Source organism: Vicugna pacos, chromosome 7 (assembly GCF_048564905.1).
Source record: "Vicugna pacos chromosome 7, VicPac4, whole genome shotgun sequence".
Taxonomy (NCBI): Eukaryota; Metazoa; Chordata; class Mammalia; order Artiodactyla; family Camelidae; genus Vicugna; species Vicugna pacos.
Genome location: NC_132993.1, coordinates 56,099,162 through 56,121,285, shown reverse-complemented (window position 1 = coordinate 56,121,285; position 22,124 = coordinate 56,099,162). Strand labels below are relative to the sequence as shown.

Below are 22,124 nucleotides of genomic sequence, written 5' to 3'. Positions count from 1 at the left end.
TGTGAGTCTGTTTCTGTTTTGTAAATAAGTTCATTTGTATTTTTTTTGATTCCACATATAAGTGATATTATGTGATATTTGCCTTTCTCTGTCCTACTTACTTCTCTTAATATGATACTCTCTAGGTCCATTGATGTTGCTTCAAATGGCATTATTTCATTCTTTTTTATGGCTGAGTAATATTCCATTATATATATATATATATATATATATATATATAAATAATATATATGTGTATATTATATACACACACACACACATACTTACACACACACACAGGTTGCTTCCATGTCCTGGCTACTGTAAACAGTGCTGCTATGAACATTGGGGTGCATGTATCTTTTTGAATTAGAGTTTTCTCCACATGCTTGCCCAAAAGTGGGATTGCTGGGTCATATGGTAACTCTATTTTTAGTTTTTTAAGAAACTTCCATTCTGTTGGTCATAAATAGAATATTGGTAGAAATATGAACGTCAAAGCTGTTTCTGGTGAGGCTGCAGAAAGAGAGGAACTTGTTATTGTACAATGAAGGAAAGGTGATCTTTGTTATAAGTAGTGGACAATTTGGCTGAATTTTGTTCTGTTGTTGTGTATAAAGTAGAACTTGTAAGTAATGAACTTGAATATTTAGATGAAGAGATTTCCAAGTAAAGTGTTGAAGGTACAGCCTTGTATTTCCTTGCTACTTATAGTAAAATGCAAGAAGAAAGAGATAAATTAAAGAAGGAAATACTAAGAAAAAAGAAGATAGTGCAAGATAGTGTCCAATAATACATGAATTTAAAGTCCTGGAGAAGACTAGGGAACTACAGAAGAAAAAAATATTTGGAGATATAATAACAAAGATTGCTTCAAATCTGATATATCAAACTAAAGATTCAAAACTCTCTTCGTGTACCATATAGAAGAAAAAGAAAACCATATTTAAGTACATTGCTAATGAGAGTAGAAATTGGTACTACACTTTGAAAATCTATTTGACTTTTTCTACTAAAGTTGAATATATATATATATATATTCGAATATATATATATATATATAATGCAGTAATTTCACTTTGAGATTTAAACCCAACCCAAGAAATGCTTATGTGCACCAAGACATGAACAAGAATATATATAGAATCATTATTTATAGTAGCCTTGAACTGGAAAGAGCCAAAATGTTTATCCAGGGTAAATGAATAAATAAATTGTGGTACATTCAAGCATACGCTTCCACAATGCAAATAAACTACATTTACACACCACAACATAGATGTTCCTCACAATACATACTAATCAAACAAACCAGAAACAAAACAACATATACTGTATGAGTCCATGTAAAATTTGAAAAAATAGTGTTAGGCACAAGATAATGACTATATTTATAGGCAACAGAGGGTATTAATTGAGGGGGCTCGAGAGGCTTCTTTGGTCTTTGCGTGATGGTGTATATACAGGTGTTTTTTTTTCTTAATCCCTTTACCTGTACATTTATTTTTCACCTTTCTCTGATATTTTCCAATAAAAAATTTTTTAACTGAGTCTTGTAGATTTAGAACAGTATGAGGGAGTTTGCCTATGGTCTGTCACTTTGAGGATCTGATGAAGTAAAAAGAACAGAAGGTATCATTTATGCATTTTTGTTTGTTTAAAAGCTTCGCCACCTTTCGAGTTGATGACATGAGACCTCCTGTCTCTAACTAACCTTATTTGTCTGTCGAACGTACAATATTGTACATTTTATGATGTTGCGCCACTGATGCTGTCTTTGCCCATCTGCTTTGCTTTCTTGGGACTTGGCCCTTGTAAAACTCAGCCCCTAAGAATGCCATTCATATGCACTGAAACATAATTAAATACCTCAGCTTGTCTAAGAGGTCTGTCTAATACACAGCTATTATTGAAGTACACACCCCTCACTTTTGTCTTTTCTCCCTGCACAACAAATACTAATAACATTTCACAGAATCATGTTAATTTAAAAACAAGCTCTGTTATGAACCATGGATGTGGATGAACCATGAAAATACTATGCTTGGTAAAAGAAGCCAGATACATAAGACCACATGTGTTTTATTCCATTTGTATGAAAAGTTTAGAATAGGCAAATCCCTAGAGACAGAAGGTAGCTCAGTGATTGCCATGGGCGAGGAATAGAGAAACAAGGAGTAACTGCTAATGGGCTTGGACTATCTTTCTGTGGTGATGTTATAAATATTCCAGAATTAGATAGTGGTGATGATTCTACAACTTTTGAATATGCTAAAAACCACTGAATATTACACCATGGAAGGGTGAATTTAATGGTATGTGAACTGTATCACAATAAAGCTATTATAAAAACTAAGCTCTGGGCTAAGAACCTTTTAAAACAAAGTTAATCTTGTTATGTCTAGAGAGATGACTGGCTAGGGCACAAAGATAAAATGAAATTTTATTTTTGTAATAATCTTCTGTACATTTAAAATTTTCGTACTGTGCGTACATATTATCTATGAAAAATTAATGAACTTAAATTTTTTCAATATTATTCATTTTTTTGTGGAAAGTTTTTACTCAGTTAATACTAGAGCAGATCCTTGATCCCTTGAAGAAAATTCTCCAGTCAGTATATTTTACATAATTTGTAAAGTGTGACTATCAATGAATCCTTTATTAGAAGACACTGAAATGATTTTAGAAGTTCACAGCCATCCAAAGTTGCAGTTGAGAATTCTGGTTCAAACCTGGCTTCTATTCCTTTGTAGATATTCTGTCTTTTCTTTATGGAAACATTTAGGATTCTTTTGAAGCTCAAATATTTCAGCACAATCTTTTTGTACTTCATCAGTATTGTTTCTCTTGAACATCTCTGAAAACATTAATGATGGCAAGATAAAATGAGCCATGCACTCCCTACAAGGAATATCCTTAAGGGATTATAAATGACAGCCATTTGGCTAGCTGCTAGCTCCAGCCTAACTCAGTATTTCTTATTTTCACCCTAATGTTCTATCATAGCAAACACCTGTTACCAAAGTCTTGCCTTCATCACTTTATTCCAAGTGATCACATGTAATACTGTAAGTAACTGTTTTACCATTGCAAGCCTTGGACTACCAGTATCTTATTTTCCACTGGTAATGAAGTCGTCATTGCCTTTTGATCCACACCAAGTCAAGTAATAAATCTTTAATTCCCATTGTTGAGAGATTTTATTTATTTGTTTTCTGAACACCTTTCTGTACCAAGCACTGTATCAAATGAGATTTTAGTAGAAGAAACAGAAACCACTCTAAGTATTTTATGCTGAAAAGTGGTAGATACAAAATCATTTGAAAGGTTCAAAGATTGAAGGTTAGAGATCCAAAGAGCCATTTAGCTTCAAGATCATACACCTACAGCTGTGATCTAGCAGTCAGAAAACAAGTGCAGCTATTGTCGCTAATCTTTTCCAGAACTGCTTCTCCACCATGACCTTATACCTTCGAAATTGGTGAGTAGATGCCAGGACATAGATTATATTTTCATACATAATGGAACTTGTTTTCTGCTGCTACAGCTAAAAGAAGATGGTATCTGCCTCCTTTTCACCTTCTAAATCTCATGATGTACATAAGACGCCTGCAATATATGAATTACGCAATTGTTTTAAAGGTTTTTAAAAATTTAAAACCTCTCATGGTGGTAGTTTTACTTCAGTATTTGTTGATTCTCAGTTGCCTATATGTCTGTATACATAGATCATGGAGTTTTTTGTAACCAGAACTTATATACGTGTCCTAAATAAAAAGTTCTGTTCACCTGGCAGATAATGACTGCAAGTTCTGTTCATAGCTGCCCTTCCTCTGATGGTTGTGGTGGGTGGGAAGCAGGTCAGTGTCTCATTTATGGTTCGTGAGTAGTTTACACACTGGATCTTCTTATTCCTTGCGGCAGTTCATGTCACTGGGTTCGTTATCCTTCTTTCTCCTATAAACTTGGTGCCCATTCTGGCGTAATATCTGGAATGGGACATCTAGCTTAATAACACTCAACTTGAACTTTTATTCTGGGGAGAAACACTGTGTTCAGCTTCTCTGAAAATGGACGGCTGTGTGGCTTTTTTCCTCCTAATGAATTATCCAGCCTATTGTCCAGGTCTTAGCTCTTCCCACAGTCCTCATTATCTGTCATCTGAGGGTTATGTGGAGACTTTACTGGGAAAACTCACTTCAGTGACTCGTTCACCTGCATGAGATCATTCACTTTTTAGTCAGGTGGTTTTGTTGACAATCTGAGCCTACCTCCATAACTATCAACATTCAAAACCCTCAGATGTTTGCTTGTGACACTCCTCAAAGGTTTATAGCAGTACTATGGCTTTATGGCTTTATTTCTATTTTTATATTTCTTCGGTGATTTCCATGAAATCTGGGGAGGGTAGAAGAAACGTAATTCACGTGTGAACCAGACCTATTATCCTTAGGCTTATAACAGATTGATTGCTACTTTGCTGGCTACTTTCAAAGCTAATTAGGATCTACCGCTTCTCCCTCAAACCAGATAACACAGTTCATTTTGTTTTTATTTCTCTTATTTCACTTTCCCCAAGCACCCCACCTCTTTATCTACAAATTCTTGAATTTGGTTACAGTCATTTAGAATGAAGACTTTTCTAGTTTACTTATCCTTGCTTATTAATTGTATTACATTCCATGATTTCATTATCAATAATTATTTACATTGAATTATAACTTTTCTTTTTCTTTTCTTTTTACATCATGTTTCTTTTGCATTGCATGACCTCCTGTTTCTTGGATTCCCCCCCACCCCCCATTTTCCTGGCGTAATATTGGAGATAGGTTACTTTGTCATTTACTTCTCAAAACCTTTTATTTAATGAGAGAGGTTATTATTGTCATCTCCAGATTCTAAATGAAGAATCAGAGGCTCAGAGAATTTAGGCTGACTTCTTAAAGGCACAGAAATTCAGGGGCAATGCTTTGACTTAAATTCAGATCTCCAGACTCTTTGTTTGCTGTCTTTTGTTCATCTATTTCTTTCCTTTTCCTATAGCAAGTGTGCAACAACAATTTGCTGGTCACTTCACTACTTTTTGTAGAAGTAGTTTGAAGGGCCGTTTCTAAATACCAATCTGCTTTTATAATTATTGTTGATGATACTTGTACAAACATATTCAGCTTGCTTAGTTGAACAGAATTGTGAATATGAAGAGTATTCTTTGCCAAAGTACTCCATTAAGGCTGTTTGTGGTTGCAGCTATTAGGAAATAATTGTTCTTACGATTTGTGTAGTAATGCATGAATACCTCAATTTTTAATGTAGAACAATAAAAAGGAAACAATGGATTATATAATAAAGTATTTTAACAAGAAGGTGGAAGATCATCGTGAAATTCAAAATTTTCTGAGTTAAGAATGCGGATAGTAATTTATCACGTGTGCCTTCAAGATGTACAAAAAATTTATACAAGATACTATTATAGCAGTTCATAAACAATAAAAGTTCTTTATATGACATAAAATAATAGTAATGCAATATCTCTTGGGAATATAGATGCAAAAATAGTCAACAAAATACTAGCAAAACTGAATCCAGTAATGTGTACACCAAGACTAACTGGATTTACAGAGCCTACAAAAACAAAGGGTAAAAGGACAGCATCAAGACTGGTAGGACAGGCAGAAACATGGTCTCACCAAGGGAAAAAAAAACACACCTGGGTCATGGTGATCCACAACCAGGAGGGATCAAGAGGGACAGATCTCTTCTCTGAGGGTCAAGAGATTTGAGCTCTGTATCAGGCATCTCAACCCTTAGGTCCTGCACAGCAGAGATGAGCCCCAAAACATTGATCTTTGAAAACCTATTGGCAGTATGTCCAGGAAAACTATAGAACTGGAAGGAATGGAAAACCTGCTCTTACAGGGCCACTCACTTGACCCAAAAACCAACACAAAAACACCAGATTAAAAAGTGTATGGATCATAGGTGAAGGGAACCCACTTAGTAATCCCCATTGAGAGCCCTGCCCAGCCCTGTGCCTTGGCCAGTCCTCACAGCTAGCTGGGCAATAGCTTCACTCACTAGTACTTCACAGCAGTCACGGCCTCGCCACAACAGGAGGGGGCATGCAGCCCACATAGGGGACATCCCTAGGGCACCTGGTTCTAGTGGCCAGATGGGATTGTGCTTCTGGGCTCAATAGGACATCTCCTACGTAAAGCCATTCCTTCAAGACTGAAAGAGGTAGCTGCTTTAATTTAATACAAAGAAATAAACACAATGAATTAGGCAAAATGAAGAGACAGAGGAATATGTTCCAGTTGAAAACATAAGAAAAAACTCAGAAAAAGAATGCAACAAAATGAAGATAAACACTCTACCTGATAAGAAGTTCAAAGTAATGGGCATAAAGATGCTCACCAAACTCATATGAGAAGAATGGATGAACACAGCGAGGACTTCAACAAAGAGAAAATATAAGAAAGTACCAAACAAAAGTTATGATTGAACTGAAAAATGTGCTAGAGGAGTTCAACAGCAGACTGAATGATGCAGAAGAGTGAATCACTCACTGAATCATTTCCAGGAATCACAAGAGACAAAGCAATGGAACTCACCCAGACAGAGTAGCAAAATGAAAAAAGAATTTTAAAAGGTGAAGATATCTTAAGGAACCTTTTGGACAACATCAAGAAGAAAAACATTCACATTATAGCGGTTTCAGAAGTAGAGAGAGAAAGGACCAGAATGTCAATTCTTCAAAAAATTAGAAATGGAACTATCATATGAAAAATATCGTATTATTCCATTTCTGGGTATTTTTTCAAAGAATATGAAAATACTAATTCAAAGAAGATACATGTACCCCTGTGTTCATTGAAGCATTATTTACAATAGCCAAGATATGGAAGCAACCTGTGTCCACTGATTGATAAGTGAATAAAGAAATTGTGGCTTGACCCTTGAGCAACACAGGCTGGCACTGTGCAGGTCCACTTATATACAGAATGTTTTTCAACAAATGTAGTACCTATATTTTCTTTTTCTAGATCTTTAAATTAACTAAATGGGAGGAAAAGTTTAAAGAGCACTATATGTGGAATCAGAAGATCTGAAGTTTGAGTCCTGATTCTATCCAAACTGTTTCAGCTTCCTGCCCTTGGCTGAGTCATTTTTCAACTTCTTTGATTTTGAGGTGGAGATAGCAGTACTAGGATTTTTGACTGCACTTGGGGTGGGGAGGGTCAGTGCCCCGACCGAGTTGTTCAGAGGTCAACTAAATATATACAGTGGAATATTATTCAGCTGTATAAAAAATGAAATTGTGCCATTTGTGACAACATGGATGTTGTTGAAGGTATTATATGAAGTGAAATAAGTCAGACAGAGAAAGACAAATACCATATAATTTCACTAATATGCAGAATCTAAAAAAACAAAACAAAACAAAACAAATGAAGAAACAAAATAAAACTAAAACAAACTCATAGATACAGAGAAGAGATTAGTTATCAGAGGGAAAAGGGGGTTGAGGAGTGAAACGGGTAAAGGAATCAAGTGTTTAGTGATGGACCATAACTAGATTTGTGGTATTGATCACTTTGTAATGTATACAGGTGTAGAATTATAATGCTGTACATCTGTAACAATATACGTATGTGTGTATCTATATCTATATGTTTTCTCAAAAGCCTGTAAGCTTTCCTCCTAAGATCAGAACAAGACAAGGAAGTCAGCTCTCCCTACTTTTATTCAATAGTGTACTGGATGTTCTAGCAAGGGCAGTAAGGGAAGAAAAAAAAGGCAATCAGAAAAAGGAGGAAGTTTATTTAATGTCATTCCTGGAAGTTGCACATACCTTTTCCACTAACATTTCATTAGCCAGAACTTAGTTACATAACCACAGATAACTGCACGTTAGGAAATGCAGTCTTGATTCTTGGAAAGCCTGTGCCTAGTTAAAATTTAGGGCTTTTATTTTTGAAGAGTGGCATAAAAAATATTGGGAGACAACTGTCAGTCTCTTGCACATTTATTAAATGCAAATTTAAAAAGCAATTAAATTTTACCTTTCTCTCTTCCTTTTTTTTCCTTTTTGTCTCTTTCCCCCCTTTTTAACACATGGATTGAAAAGTTTTAAAAGATTGCTAATCTAAATGCAATATATAATAAAAATAAAATTAATTTGAAAAATAAATAAATGCAATATAGTTCCCTGGATTGGATCTTGGAAGACAAAAAGGACATTAGTGGAAAAACTAGTGAAATTTCAATTTTACTTAATAATATTGTTAATAATATTGTACTAATGTTAATTTCTCAGTTTTGTCAGTGTTCCAGGGTTCTGCAAGATGTTGACATTAGTGGAAGCTGGGTGAAGAATACACAGGAACTCAATATTTTCTTTGCACACTTCAATAAATATAAAATTACTCAAAATTAAAAGTTAAAAAAATGATTGCTAATAGTTAATGACCAGGGGTTTGGAAAATTGGAAAGAATTCTCATGCACTCTTGGTGGTAGTATATGTTAGTACAGCCGGTTTTTAGAGAACAATTAAGTACTATTTATAAAATTAAATGTTTTTATGTATTTCATTTAGAAAATCTACTTCTAGGATTTTCTGTTATAGAAACTTGAATGCCGTCTTTTGGAATCTCATTTTCCTTTTAAATAATTCAGAATAATTCCTCCCAATGAATGCAGGAAATTGTGAGAGAGTAGAATCTATAGGTTTATAATTTCAGAGATTAGACAATCTAAAGTGTGGTTAATGTTTGAAGCAGAATGTCAGTGAAGTTCCCAGAGTTGAGCTGGTTAAATATTTAAGTTCCTAGGCTTTTGATTGGAGAAATAATGGATCTGGAAGCCAGTGTGGAGCATTAAGGATCAGATACCACCTTTGGATGTTGAGGAAATGAGTGGCTTCCATTTGAGAGGGCTGCAGGGTAACTTTCCATTTTATAGAAGGATGTACAAGAGTGATCATTGAAAGGGAACAGGGTTTTCTAGGTAAGTTTGAAAATTCCAGCATGGAGGTTCCTAAAGCACAATGGAAAGGTTTGAGTGGGCACATAGCAGTGGTAGTTTGGGTCAGCAGACTAGAGTTTCAGACAGATTGGAGGTTCAGAGAGATTGCATATTTAGCAGTGATGAGGAACATAGAAAGATGAGGTTGCAGTGTCTACTATTATGGTAGAATGTGCTGAAGCATTAGAGGTAGCCCAGCTTTTGGGGAATCTGACTAGTCATGCTCTCTAGACCTGACCATTTGCACATGTCCTTTCCTTGATCTGGAACCCCTGTTTCTTTCTCCCTCTCCCAGCCCAGTTCAGACGCTTTAAGTCTGGATCTAAACATAACTTTCTCCAGGAAGACTGCTCTTAGCATGTTTATTTTAACTCTGGCAGCCCTTTTCACAACAGATAGCAATTGTTTGTTGACTTATTTGTATCCTCAATTATATCTTAAGCTCTGGCAGAGAAAAGATAATAACCCTCTTGCTGAAGGTTCAGCCTCTATGTAATCATCCCATAAATTGTCCTACCTAAATATTTACTGATTTTTTCGAATTTAATGTTATGAAATTCAATTTCAGTTTACAAACGAATTCAACAGTTGGTTCTTTAAAGAGTAAGCGCCACTACTGCTTTGTATGATTCGATTTCCATGCGTTTAACTTAGTCTTTCATATTTCCCCACATTACAAACATTACCACTAGATGGATTATTTGCAGAATAAATGAATTGTATCAGCTTCATCCAAATCTTTATCTATCCTTGATATATAAACATTTAAAAGGTATTAATACTGCTTCAGATTCTAACAATTTAATATTTTAAAATTTAATTTTAAAATTTAACATTAACATTTTAATGCTTTAAAAATTTAATTAACGTATGTGAGTAAGTGTGGCGTTTGAAACTTGAAGGACCGGCAAATGCGGTTGTGTATACTGTCCTCATGTTCTTACGGATTTAAAAATTAATCTCAAAAAATAAATGCTCTAAATGTATGCAAGGAAGCTCCACATTCAAGGGGACACACATCCAGTTCAGTCTTGTCAGAAACGAAAACTGGCCTCCCACGAAACTGGACTGAATGCGGAGCCTCAGAAATTCGTGGGCAGGCAACCTGGGAGAGCTCTCTGCTCTCCCTCGGCGCTACTCAGCTCCGCTCGGCTCCCTCCCGGCTTCCGTTCGGCTCTGTTCGGCTCCGTTCGGCTCCTCCTCTCAGAGGGAGCGTGGAGGCGAGTTCAGCGCACGCGCTCTCGGGTCCTCCTGCCCTGAGGGCCGCTCTCTACCTTCTGTTTTTCACTTCCTTCTCTTCAGAGCTGTATCCGGGTCGTTGCTTTCTCTATTGTCTCAGGCAACCGGCCCGTGTAAAATCTGGGGCTTTTGTTGCAGGCTAATAAAGTTTTTAAATTTTTTTTTCTAAGTGTTTTAACGGGGGAAGTTTACTCCCCAGGGCTGCCGGGTTGGCTGAGGTGCCTGGGCCGGAGGGCGCCTCAGGCCGGGGAGCCCAAAAAGGCGGCGTTTGAGCAGCCGGGGCCGGTTCTGCGAGGACTAGGGGGCGGGGGGCGGGAGGGGAACTGCAGGGCTGCACCTGGGGCGCCTCGGTCTGGTTCGCGCCGCCGCCCATTTTCAGTAGCATCTTTTGGACTTGTTTCCGCTGTCTCAGTCCTCGACCTTCGCGCTGCCTGGGCTCCCACAGCCTCTCCCTAGGTGTCCTCCAAACGACCACCTCGGATTCCTTAGTAAGTGTGTCGGAGCCTCCACGGGGAGACTGTCCCATTTCGGCCCTTCTAGAAGTCAGGGCCGGCGGGAGCTGGTTGGGGGTGGGAGGGTCATTCGGGAAGCTTGGACCCTTCGTGGACGCTCCCCCTCCACGGCCCCTGGGAATGAACATAGCTTTTGTCAAATTCCTTGGGCTTTGCATTTTCTTACTGTTGACTTAACAGTCAGTGGTGTCCAGGTGAGGGATTACTAGCGAGTCTCAGAAACAAGATGTGCAAGTGGACCAGTTTCTTTTTTGGTCAGCCTGCGTTCGCGTTTGCGTTTGCAAAACCTTGGGGCTGAAGCTCCCCGTGGAGCTGCCAGGCCCTCGCCAGCCAGTGTTCCCTGACACCTTTTGCCGAGAACTGAATTAAACAAAGATTGTACTACCTGCATGAGGTACCTTCCCTCGGAACCACAGGGCTCCCCTGTGCTGGGTGTGGTTATGAGTGATGATGTAATACTTTTCTCTCAACAGTGGATCGCAGCTCCAAGAGGAGGCAGGTGAAGCCTTTGGCAGCTTCTCTGCTGGAAGCTCTCGATTATGATAGTTCAGATGACAGTGATTTTAAAGTTGGAGATGCTTCAGGTAAATGTTTCCTTTTTGCTTCCCTTTCCCAGCTTTCTGGAGTTGGGCTAATTTTCAGTCTTTTAAAAAGAATCAGTTTTGATTAAAATGCCAATATAAAAAAATAAAATGTTCGTATAAAGTTAAAGCACATAAACTCTATTATTTTATCCATTTGATTTTCCACATTCCCTAAAATCCTATCACTAGATATTATCACTGCTTCTATTTTTGTTGATACATACTCAGATAATTATCAGGCAGAAAAGGACTTATTCCAGACTTGCAGTGATATTGTAAATCAACTGTTCCTCAATAAAAAACAAAACCCCCACAAAACTGACCAAAGTAAAAAGTTGTATTTTGGTGGGTGCTGGAACTTGTGGATTGGGCCTTTTAAAAATCTGAGGTACAAAGCATTCATCCTTGCTCATTGTATTTTATAATTTTAAAAACAACAAACTTAAAAAAAAGTCATATTCACATTGTACAAAAGTGAGAAACAGTACGGTTTTTCTCTTATCTTTTGTTCACTGTAACTCACACACACATATGTATACAAAGCTTTAATTGCAGCAATCAGAGAAATACAAATGGTATCTAAATATTTTGTGTGAAAAATACTAATACACATGCGAATAATAAAAATTACTTATAATTCTGCACCTTTTGATGGATATTTAAAGTAAGAAATTAAAGCCCTTTAACAGTTTTTAAATGTCTTCCAAAGAATTATCAATGCTTGGTCATATCTCCTTTCCTCTGGTTTTCCTTTTTCTTTTTCTTTTCCTACTAGGTGTGGTAGGAAGAGATGAAACATGGTTATGTTGTGTTACTATTTTACTTTTAACGCATCAACAAGGAGAATTTGTATTGTGATTTACTGAGAACTTTTTGTTTCCATAATCTCATTTACTTTTTACAATAACTCTGTAGAGGAGATATTACAGATGACAGGGTCACTAAATTTAAAGAGTTTGTGTGAGGTCACTTAGGCCTAAAGGGATCTAATCCAACTCTTTTGACTCCCAACATTTTTAGTCTTTTCACTGCTTAGATCCTAAATGTAGATAGATGTAATCTTAAATGGAAACTACTTACTTACTATTTCAAGGTGACTAATTGAGATTACTCCCAGCAAGCAAAGTTAAGTTTATCTTGATTAACTTTTTAAAATCTTTACTTCTCAGCTCTTACATCTCCCATTTAGTTTGCTTTTGTTTGGTACTTCCAAAGAAGGAAAAGAAAGAAGGGTAAGGAGGTAAAATCCAAACCTATTTTAGTGCTATTTGTGAAAGCCTTGTAAGAAAATAATATTCTTGGCTAGAATGTAGCTTTGGTTTGTCACGTTGAGATTGTAAACTGACAAAATAGTTGGGTCTCAGAAGTTATGACTTACTTGAATACCATTGTGGGAAAACCTCCAAAGCTTAATTTCTTTAAGTATTCCATAGTTATTTTTGTGACAATAAATCTTGACTTGGCAGAAAATTTTTCTCTTTGTGTTTATTGAGATGTATCACTTCTCTTTGCAAGGGTTAAAACAATCTAATGATACAGATTACTTTCTCAAAATAATTTTTGGTAGTAAGCCAAATAGAGGTTCCTGGCCTTGTTAAATTTTAATCAGAGTTGATGGGAATTTTCTGTTAGTTGTGAAAATAGTAGAATGAGTTTTGTGAGGTTGATGCTTTTTTTTTTTATTTCCTAAAAGGACTCAAAAATGTATACTTTATGTTACCTAGTCTGATATACTTGTAATTTATTTGCCTGGCCCCAAATGTCACATATTTATCTGTATAGTTCTTGGTATGTTATAATTGAGAGTCTAGTAGAAAATGATTTTGCTTGAAATAGTTAATAGTAAAAATGGAATCATATTTTCCACTCTTGTTTAAGGAGCATTGTTGTCTGACATAACTGAGATGTTGGCTTACTCTAGATTACCAGTGTTTCCTGTTTGAATCCTTTCTCTTTGCGTGAGATAGTTGGACTTTTATAGGAAATAAGACATTAGACTTACCGCTGTTTTTCAAACATGTTGAATTTGTGGAATCCCAACTCTTCTTAGTAATAGGTTAAACTGGAGGTGGAGAGGTAATAGCTAAACATCTTTCTGATCATAGCTTCTTTCAAGACAATATATAGAAATGACTTAGTGAACTACTGATTCCTTCAAAGTTAACGTTAAAATGGTTAGATTGGCTAGCCTCAATTTTTAACTGGCTTCAATGCATCAGTTTCTTCTGATTTTCATTTTGAAATCCGAAATTCTGACTATAAAACTTCATATTTTGGTTTGGCTTTAAGAATAAACATAGACATTCTTGAAAGATTATTGTCTTTACAGATAGACATAATTTTATTTATGTGCTTCTCAGATGATAAAACAGAAAAAGATAAACATTGCTCAAAAATGACCTGCCAGTAGGATTGGCAAGTGATTATCAACAGTTAATCATTTTCAGCTTCTCGCTTTAGACAGTTATGAACTGGAAATAGATTATCTTTTATTTAAATCTCTAATGTGAATGTAGAGCTAAATTTCTCACTTTTGATTGAGGACAGTCAATAAATAAATTTTAAAATTAGTCCTAAAACAGGGCATAAGTGTATTAGAGTTATCCATAGAAATGTTAGCTGGCACCATATGAAATTGTCAGTTTTATACCTAAGACAGTTAATTCTTAGCAATTTCATGGTTTGGCCTAAAGTGGCTATATTTGAGACTTGGACCTAGGATTGGGGATAGGATAGGACACATTTAGGATGGGATCAATTACATTTAGTAATCTGCTATATAATTAGAATGTTTTTCAGGATGAGTTCATGTATTACTTTTATTTAACAAGACAAAATAGCAATGCTGTGTCTCCCCAACCCCTTAGCGAGAGTAAAATGGTTAACCTTAGGTCTTGAGCCATAGTTAATTTAGTTCGTCCAAACTGCCAAAAACCAATTTAATTGGAAGAGTCAGGCTGAGGCTTTGCTTTTGATAGTATTTTGTGCTTAAACTCACTTTGGCTAAGTGGATCAAGATATGCTCATTGATCAAATGTAGTTTTGTTTTAAAAGCGCTTCGCTGAATGTTATGGTAAATTCACAAATAGTAATAATATTAGAATAATTAAAGAAATAAAATAGTGGATAGATGTTATAAGGCATGATGATCACTTGTGTAATTCAAGTCTTTCAAAGGAGATGAGACTGCTTTAGACTGTTCATTGAGGAGATGAGAGTTGGACTAGGAATTGAAAGAGAAGCAGCCTAGGTTGGGGGGAAGCATTAGGTGTTAAAAATGTGGAGGCTGGAGAACATAATTTATATTTGGGGATCAAGATGGAGTTAAAGAATAATAGAAGAGATGAGCCTGGGAAAGTAGGAGGTCAAATTGAGGTCTTACATGCTACATCAGGGTTTCTCGATCTCAGCACTATATTGGCATTTTGTGTTGGTTAATTCTTTGTGGTGGAGGCCTGTCCTTTGTGTTGTAGGTTGTTTAGCAGCCTCCCTGTCTTATAGTTAAAAAATTCCAATAGCATCTTCCCTACCTAACCCCTGCCCCTACCCTTGCCCTTTTGTGGCAACCACTGTCTCTAGACACTGCCAGATGTCCTCTCTGGGACAAAATTATCCCTACTTGAGAACCACTGGTCCAGATTTACCGAGAAAATGTGAAATGACACAGCTGGAACTAGACTCAGAAGTAGAGGTTGAGTTATGTTGACTGACTGGCTTTTTAAAAAGAGATATGCTGGATTAGTTAAAAATTTTCCCAAGATGATAACTGAATAACTAGAAGATTGGTGATCTGTCTGTTATCTGTTGTATGTATTTATAACACTAATTACTGTTGCACAAGATCAATGAACAGAATAGTTAAATAATTAAAGTTGATGAACAAAGGTGATTCTTTATATTGCAAAACTGACATAAAACTCTGAATTAAATCACACTGATTTGATTATTTAATATTTATCTTGGGGGAAACTTAAACACTGAATATTGTGAAGGGATTCTTGAAGGTTGATTTGTAATTTCTACAACTGTAAAATGTTTAATTGTTAGTCGAAATAACTATTGCTTGGAGAGATTATAATATATTGTGTTTAAGAAAGATTACCTTTTATTTAACAAATAGGAAGTAGGGATTTCAATTTTAAAGATTTTTTTCTAAAGTAAAAAAAATTTTTGTGTACTTGAAACTAACTCTGTTCTTATGCCTACGAGAGCTGTATTTGAAGTATCTGGTTTATTTCTCTAGATTATTATTACTTTTTTTTCAGGATGTAAGAGTGATAAATTTGGAACAATATTTGAATTTGTAGGAATAGGAAAATTTTCATTTTAGCCTGCAAAAATACAGTTGTAAACAGCTAAGGACTCTGATTTTCTTCTAAATTGGTCAGTATTACTAAGTAATGCTTGTAACTAAATATTGTTCATCTCCATCCGTCAAGTGCATGTGTACCAGAAAGAACTGATGACTAATCACATGAAGAAGTTATTTTTCAGAAATCAAAGAAAGATAAAATTTGATATATTCGTGATCCCTGCAATTGGAGAATGGATAATGTGTTATTTGGAGAATGAAGGGTTGGGTAAGCTACTAGGATTTAGATTTGTGGAAAAATTTGACCTGCTTCTAATAATGTAAACAGATATAAAGCATTTAAATCTTTTAAAAAGTGATTTCTATTCAGGCATGATAACAACAAAATCAGAATCAAAGAGTATAATTTTCCTTATACTTTTAAAGTTAATTGATTGGCTTTGACAATAACAACTAAAACAAAACTGCATTAATTCTTGACATTTGGTAAAATTTCCAAGTAGTAGCAAAGTTGGATTGGTCTCTGTTTTGTTCAGGAGCCCACGTTTGTGCTCCAGTTGATCTTTCTTTTGTATCTACTGCTATGTTTTTATTGGTAAAAATTATTAAGAGTACTTTTTAGTAACTGAAGAAAAAATTCTACAAGGTTAATCCAAAAGAAGAGTACCTTTTCTCCATCTCCCATCTCTCTTAATTATAGCATTGCTTGTAGAATGTTCCAATTTTCTTTTGTTACTGTGCATAGAGATCTATCTTTGTGTTAGAGTGTTTGGTCAGCTTTGCTTATTGTTTATTATATTCCTTACCTAAAGATTATTATTAATAATAAAAATTATTATTTTTTTTAGCAGAGGTATTTTTTCTTGGTAGGTTGAATTTAATTGTTGTGAGTGATATAAAAAAAATCATTTTTTCCTTAATGATTTGTACAGCTCTTGGACTAAAAATAAGTCTCCTGTTTGTAAGTGATGTTGGATCCACACTCTTTGAAATCCAAGAAGCCCACAAATCGAAAGGTGTTTGGCATTAACTTATTTGATGGAAAAAGCTGGCTAAAACGGATAGGAGTTTGTTTGTAGCGTTTACTTATCATACTTGTAAATAATATTCATACTTTTCACTGCAGAGATTACTGTATTTGATTACAGGATAGTGCCATAGACCTCGCTGGAGGTGTTGGTATAATATTTTGTGCATACACCATGCTACCTTTCTAAAATCTGAAAAAAAAATCCAAATTCTGAACCACTTCTGGCTCTAAAAGTTTAAATAAGGGATTGTTGACCTACATGACACTGCTTTTGTGTCCTCTGCAAGACTGTTTAGGATAAGAGTGTTTTTTCACAACAGTCCTGAATAAGATGTGGGTACCTGTATAATAATCTTGAGATTGACAATGATTTTATAGGTTCATTCAAATCCACTAATGTTAGTCTTTTTGTTTTTAATGTGATTTAATTTGCAGGATTTTTTAAATCAGCCATTTGTAAAGAATTTCTGAGGTATTTAAGAAACTAGATACTAATTACAGATAACTTTCTGTACTTTTTTTTCCCTTTTTTTTTGGTGGGGGTCATTAGGTTTGTTTGTTTGTTTGTTTAATGGAGGTACTGGGGATTAAATTTAGGACTTTGTGCATGTTAAACATGCACTCTATCACTGAGCTATACCGTCCCCCCCAACTTTCTTTACTTTTAATGACCAGATAATTATAGAGGCTAATGCTGGTTGAGTTAACAGAAATTAAAATGGTGTGGAAACATGAACTTTTTCCACTATTTTATTATTACCCTTTTCTTGGTTATAGGTGCAAAATATTCATCATCCTACAGATTTTACAATTGATGTTGGCCATGACCTGACTGTGACTGGTTTGTGTCCCACTTCCTCTTGCTTCCCTGCTTTTTTAACCCTCTCCCCAGATATTTTAGATTTTTATTTATTTGATTATGTGTAAAGAGGACTAGAATGTTACTGAGTAGTGTTGGTTGAAGAGGGCCCAGGCTACTCTAGGCAGGAATGGAAGACGCTTGCTAGAAAGCTTATGGTCCTGCATGAACTCTTTAATGTCCTCAGTCTATCTTTTTAGTGACTGCTGTGGTTGCTCATTTCCAAGGTGGATTAGTTTTCTAAAAAATTCATTAATTTCTTTCATTCTAGGGGCTGTAGTAGTAGTTACTGCCTAGAATTCTTGAAAGTTTAGATGATTCTTTTACTGATATGAACAGTATTCTATTAGCAGAATAACTGATAACTTCTCTTGTAACTTCCATTTTCTGTGCCATTGGTATTGTCTGTTCTTCATTTGTTTACTTGGTGCTCCTAAAACTGATTGGTATATTGGGGATATACCTAAGACAACTTGACTGCCATAAGTATCTATATTCATTTTTGCTGGATAAAGAATGAAATAAATGAAACAGTTGTTTGGGTCAGATTTTTCTTCTGAATGTGACTCAGTGCTTGTAAGTCCATATAATTTACGAAAAGAAGATGTAAGAGAAAAAAGAATTTGGCCTGTATTATAGTATCATAATGTTAAAATCAAGTGCTCAATTTAAAAAGAAGCACATTTACTTTTAAGGAAAAAAAATGCCTCTAGGTTACCAAATATAGCATGAGCTGTATGACACAAAATAGTACTTCTTGTTTTAAAGCATATTTTAATTTAGAGTTACATATATTCATCTTCATTAATGCTGTATTTAACTAAAACCATTATACCAACTTCATTGATTTATTATTTAATCAGGTTGGGAATGTCTACCATTCTTTGACTTAAATTTGTTTATATTGTTTTGCAAGTTATTCACAAATTTTGGTGGTTTCATTTGTGTCAGCGTTGTGTGTGTGTGTGTGTATGTATATACATATGTGTGGTTTTTTTTTCTCATATTTTCAACAGATTCTGAAGGGAGTGGTAATGGAAGTGAAGATCCTTCAAAGGACAGTGGAGAAGGTTCCTGTAGTGATTCTGAAGAAAATATTTTAGAGGAAGAACTGAATGAAAATATTAAAGTAAAAGAAGAACAACTTAAAAATTCTGCAGAGGAAGAAATACTGTCATCAGAAAAACAGTTAGTTAAAGTAGAAAAGAAAGAAGAAGAAGAGAATGGAGAAAGACCTAGAAAGAAAAAGGAGAAAGAGAAGGAAAAAGAAAAGGAGAAAGAGAAGGACAAAGAAAAAGAGAAAGAGAAGGAGAAAGAAAAAGCAACAGTATCTGATAATGTGGCTGCTTCTGCTGCTTCCACCACACCAGCCACAAGTCCTCCTGCTGTTAACACATCTCCTTCAGCCCCCACTACGACAACTACGGAGGAACAAGTCAGTGAGCCAAAAAAGTGGAACCTTCGTCGAAATCGACCACTTCTGGATTTTGTATCCATGGAAGAGCTGAATGACATGGATGACTATGACAGTGAAGATGACAATGATTGGCGACCCACTGTGGTAAAAAGAAAGGGAAGATCTGCATCTCAGAAAGAGGGAAGTGATGGAGACAATGAGGATGATGAAGATGAGGGAAGTGGCAGTGATGAGGATGAGAATGATGAAGGCAATGATGAAGATCATAGCAGCCCTGCCAGTGAAGGGGTTTGCAAGAAGAAGAAGAGTAAAGTTCTTAGCAGAAACAGTGCTGATGATGAGGAACTGACCAATGATAGCCTGACACTATCTCAGAGCAAGAGTAATGAGGTAGATCAACCCAATTTTTATGATATCTGTCTGTCTGGGGAAAAGGGAATTCTCTAAACCGTTCTACCCATTATATTAAGTGGCTTCCTTGAAATCCTGTTTATTGGAGTGAATGAGCACCCTAACTGTAACATTTATTCATTTGGTCAACCAATCTTTATTGAGTATCTACTATTTGTCACCGTCCTCAAGGAGCTCACAATCACCGTCCTCAAGGAGCTCATAGTCTGTATACGTAGAGAAATATTTTTATATCCAGACCCCTGGGAAATAGTAGAGTTTTCCTTTCCCCTTTCTGTTCTCCCACTCCATTGTTCATAGGACCGCTGAATGGTGCTGAGTGGATTTTGAAAACAAAGGTCACCTCTCTTTCAACTTAGCTATATGCATATACAAGTAAAAACGTAGACTTTTAGAATACTTTTGAGCAGGGCAGCAGACAACTGAATGATTGTCTTAGACTCTTAGAGATTCATTTTAAAGTTTAATTCCTTTTTCCTTTCTAGCACCCATGATCTGAATAGTCACCAGATCTTTGCTTTAGATATACGGGAATTAATACAAACTGTATATTTACATATATTTAGTGAATAAGTTCTCTCTACAAAGAAATGAAAACAGACAGTTCTATCCTAAAACAAACATTTCTATCATAAAGCTACAGTAATGACTCAGTTCTTCCACTTGAAGTTCTGCTACTGAAAGTTAGGTTTATCCATTGGGCCCAAGATGCAACATTCAAGACTCTTCAGTCAAACGCATTTGTGTCTGTCTGTGTGTTTATGTATGTTTCTCTTTGAAAGAAACACTGAGTTGTCATCTTACATGTAGATGTACCTGTTACATCACATGTAGAACTATAGTAACGAAGTCTGTCATTCCATTACTGTGTTTAGTCATAAAAATTCATGTCTTTTAACAAGCACTTATTTTTTGTTCTTTCATATTATTGAAATAGGTTAAACTGGTAGATTTCCCTTCTATGCTTTATTTGTTCTTTTATATTTCTTCTGCTTACAAGTTTTGCATAGCAGTGATTTTCTATTTTAAGTAAGTTTTGTTTAACAATTTGGTGTTCTGTTACCAGAATAATCTGTAGGAGGGGTTATGTCAATAGAGAAGAAACAGCAGTTTTTATTTTAGATTATGAACATTGGTTAACTTCTAGATTGCCCATTTTCATAAGAAGACCATTGCCTGATTTCAGTGCTATCCTAATTCTTATCTTCAGGTAAAGGAGAAGTGTCATTTGGAATATAGTATGGTATTCATAACAATGTAGCATAGACAGCTCCTTATTCCCAGTGCCTATTTAGGGAAACAGAAGTATGGAAAATCCAATTGTTCATACTTGATTTAGGCATGTAGCCAGTTTATTTTGTAGCACTTAGTACTCAGTCTGTATCCACTGGCTAGTTTCCTTTGGCAGTATGGTTTTGTTTATTAGCCTGACATTCACAAAAGCAGGGTGGTTTGTGATAGAGGCAGTATGGATTAGATTTATGCCAAGACGTAGGGGAATACCTGCATATGTCTAAAGATTTGCCATTTAAAATGTATATGAATTATCCATTTGTTAATAATATGTAATACATAACAAATTGCTTCAGAGATTGTAGACTATCCTTTATGTTACTTTTAAAGGCCACTTATGCTATTTAGTTTTTTCCTACCAGAAGAGATTTTAGGAAATAATGGGACTTTATTTAGGTTAACAGTCCCAAAGGAATGAGATTCCAGAGCAATTCTTGAAAGTGCTTTGATAAAGTTGTCATGAAGGTTCGTATAGTAGCTAAATTAATTTCTTTTGTGTTAATTTATGTTAATTTTCCTTTTGCTCTGTCCTATGCAGAAATGTAGATGAATTTATAGAATATTAATTTTCACTGAATAGTATTTTACCTGAAAGCTTGATAACTGATTTTTCCCCCAAGATTATTTTTCAGACTCTTCAGTAATTTTTGAGATTCTAGTTCTATGTAAATGTCAGATTAGATATTAAATTTTAATAAAAATGAATCAATTGAGATTATTTTTATTTTGTATTTCTAAATTTGCTATTCATATAATTCTAATTTTGTAAAAAGGTGACTAAAGTTAATCCTTGTTGTCTTACGGCCAATGTTTGTATCTTAATCTTCCTGGTTATTTTAGGTAGTGATACATTGCCAGTTGTTCATTAGTTAAGATGTATATATTTGGTTGTATTTGAAATTTTATTTTTCTCTGCTTTTACTTTAAGTTTTCAAATGCTGCTTTGTAGTAGAGATGGTTGAAAACGTGCGTTTTATAATAGAATTATATTTAGTTTATAAGCAGACACGTTTTTTCTTGGCTGCTGGGTCAAGTGCTTTTGTAGGGATATGCTGTTGGGTATACTGTAAATGATGCCCAAGAATTTGTAATTTTGAAGTTTCTTAGGGGTTTTTGATACTTTTTTGAGTGGAGGCCTTTTATAACTATTGGCTCTTAATGGGCTTACCATGCCTGTGCTGTAGTCCTTGAAATACTATAGAGCAGTGCTTCTCAAACTTTTTGATTCAGGACACCTTTATGCTCTTAAAAATTGAGGACCCCAATTATTAGTCATATAGTTATATCTTTTGATAGTTATCATTTCAAATTAAAATTCAGAAATTTCAAAATATTGAGATGTATAAAAGTACACAATTTATTAGATCAATGATACTGTCCCATATCATGTAGATTCTGTAAATCTTCACGGTATACCCACAAGAGAGTGAAAACACAAATAACCTTAGTATTTACCTTTT

General features: G+C 35.3%; 1 protein-coding gene across 4 annotated transcripts in view; it reads left to right on the top strand.

Moving 5' to 3' along the window:
• Window positions 1-10,255: 10,255 nt before the first annotated feature.
• PHF14 (PHD finger protein 14) overlaps window positions 10,256-22,124 on the top strand; it is a 138,373-nt gene continuing 126,504 nt past the window's right edge. For 3 of the 4 annotated variants that reach the window (XM_031679619.2, XM_072964920.1, XM_015242013.3), the window contains exons 1-3: window positions 10,256-10,734; window positions 11,232-11,342; window positions 18,560-19,350. In XM_031679619.2, the coding sequence (XP_031535479.2) occupies window position 10,734; window positions 11,232-11,342; window positions 18,560-19,350 (903 nt within the window). In that variant the 5' untranslated portion in view covers window positions 10,256-10,733. Of the gene's footprint in view, window positions 10,735-11,231; window positions 11,343-17,461; window positions 17,526-18,559; window positions 19,351-22,124 lie in introns of all 4 variants that reach the window. The other variant, XM_072964919.1, reaches the window with a different exon arrangement.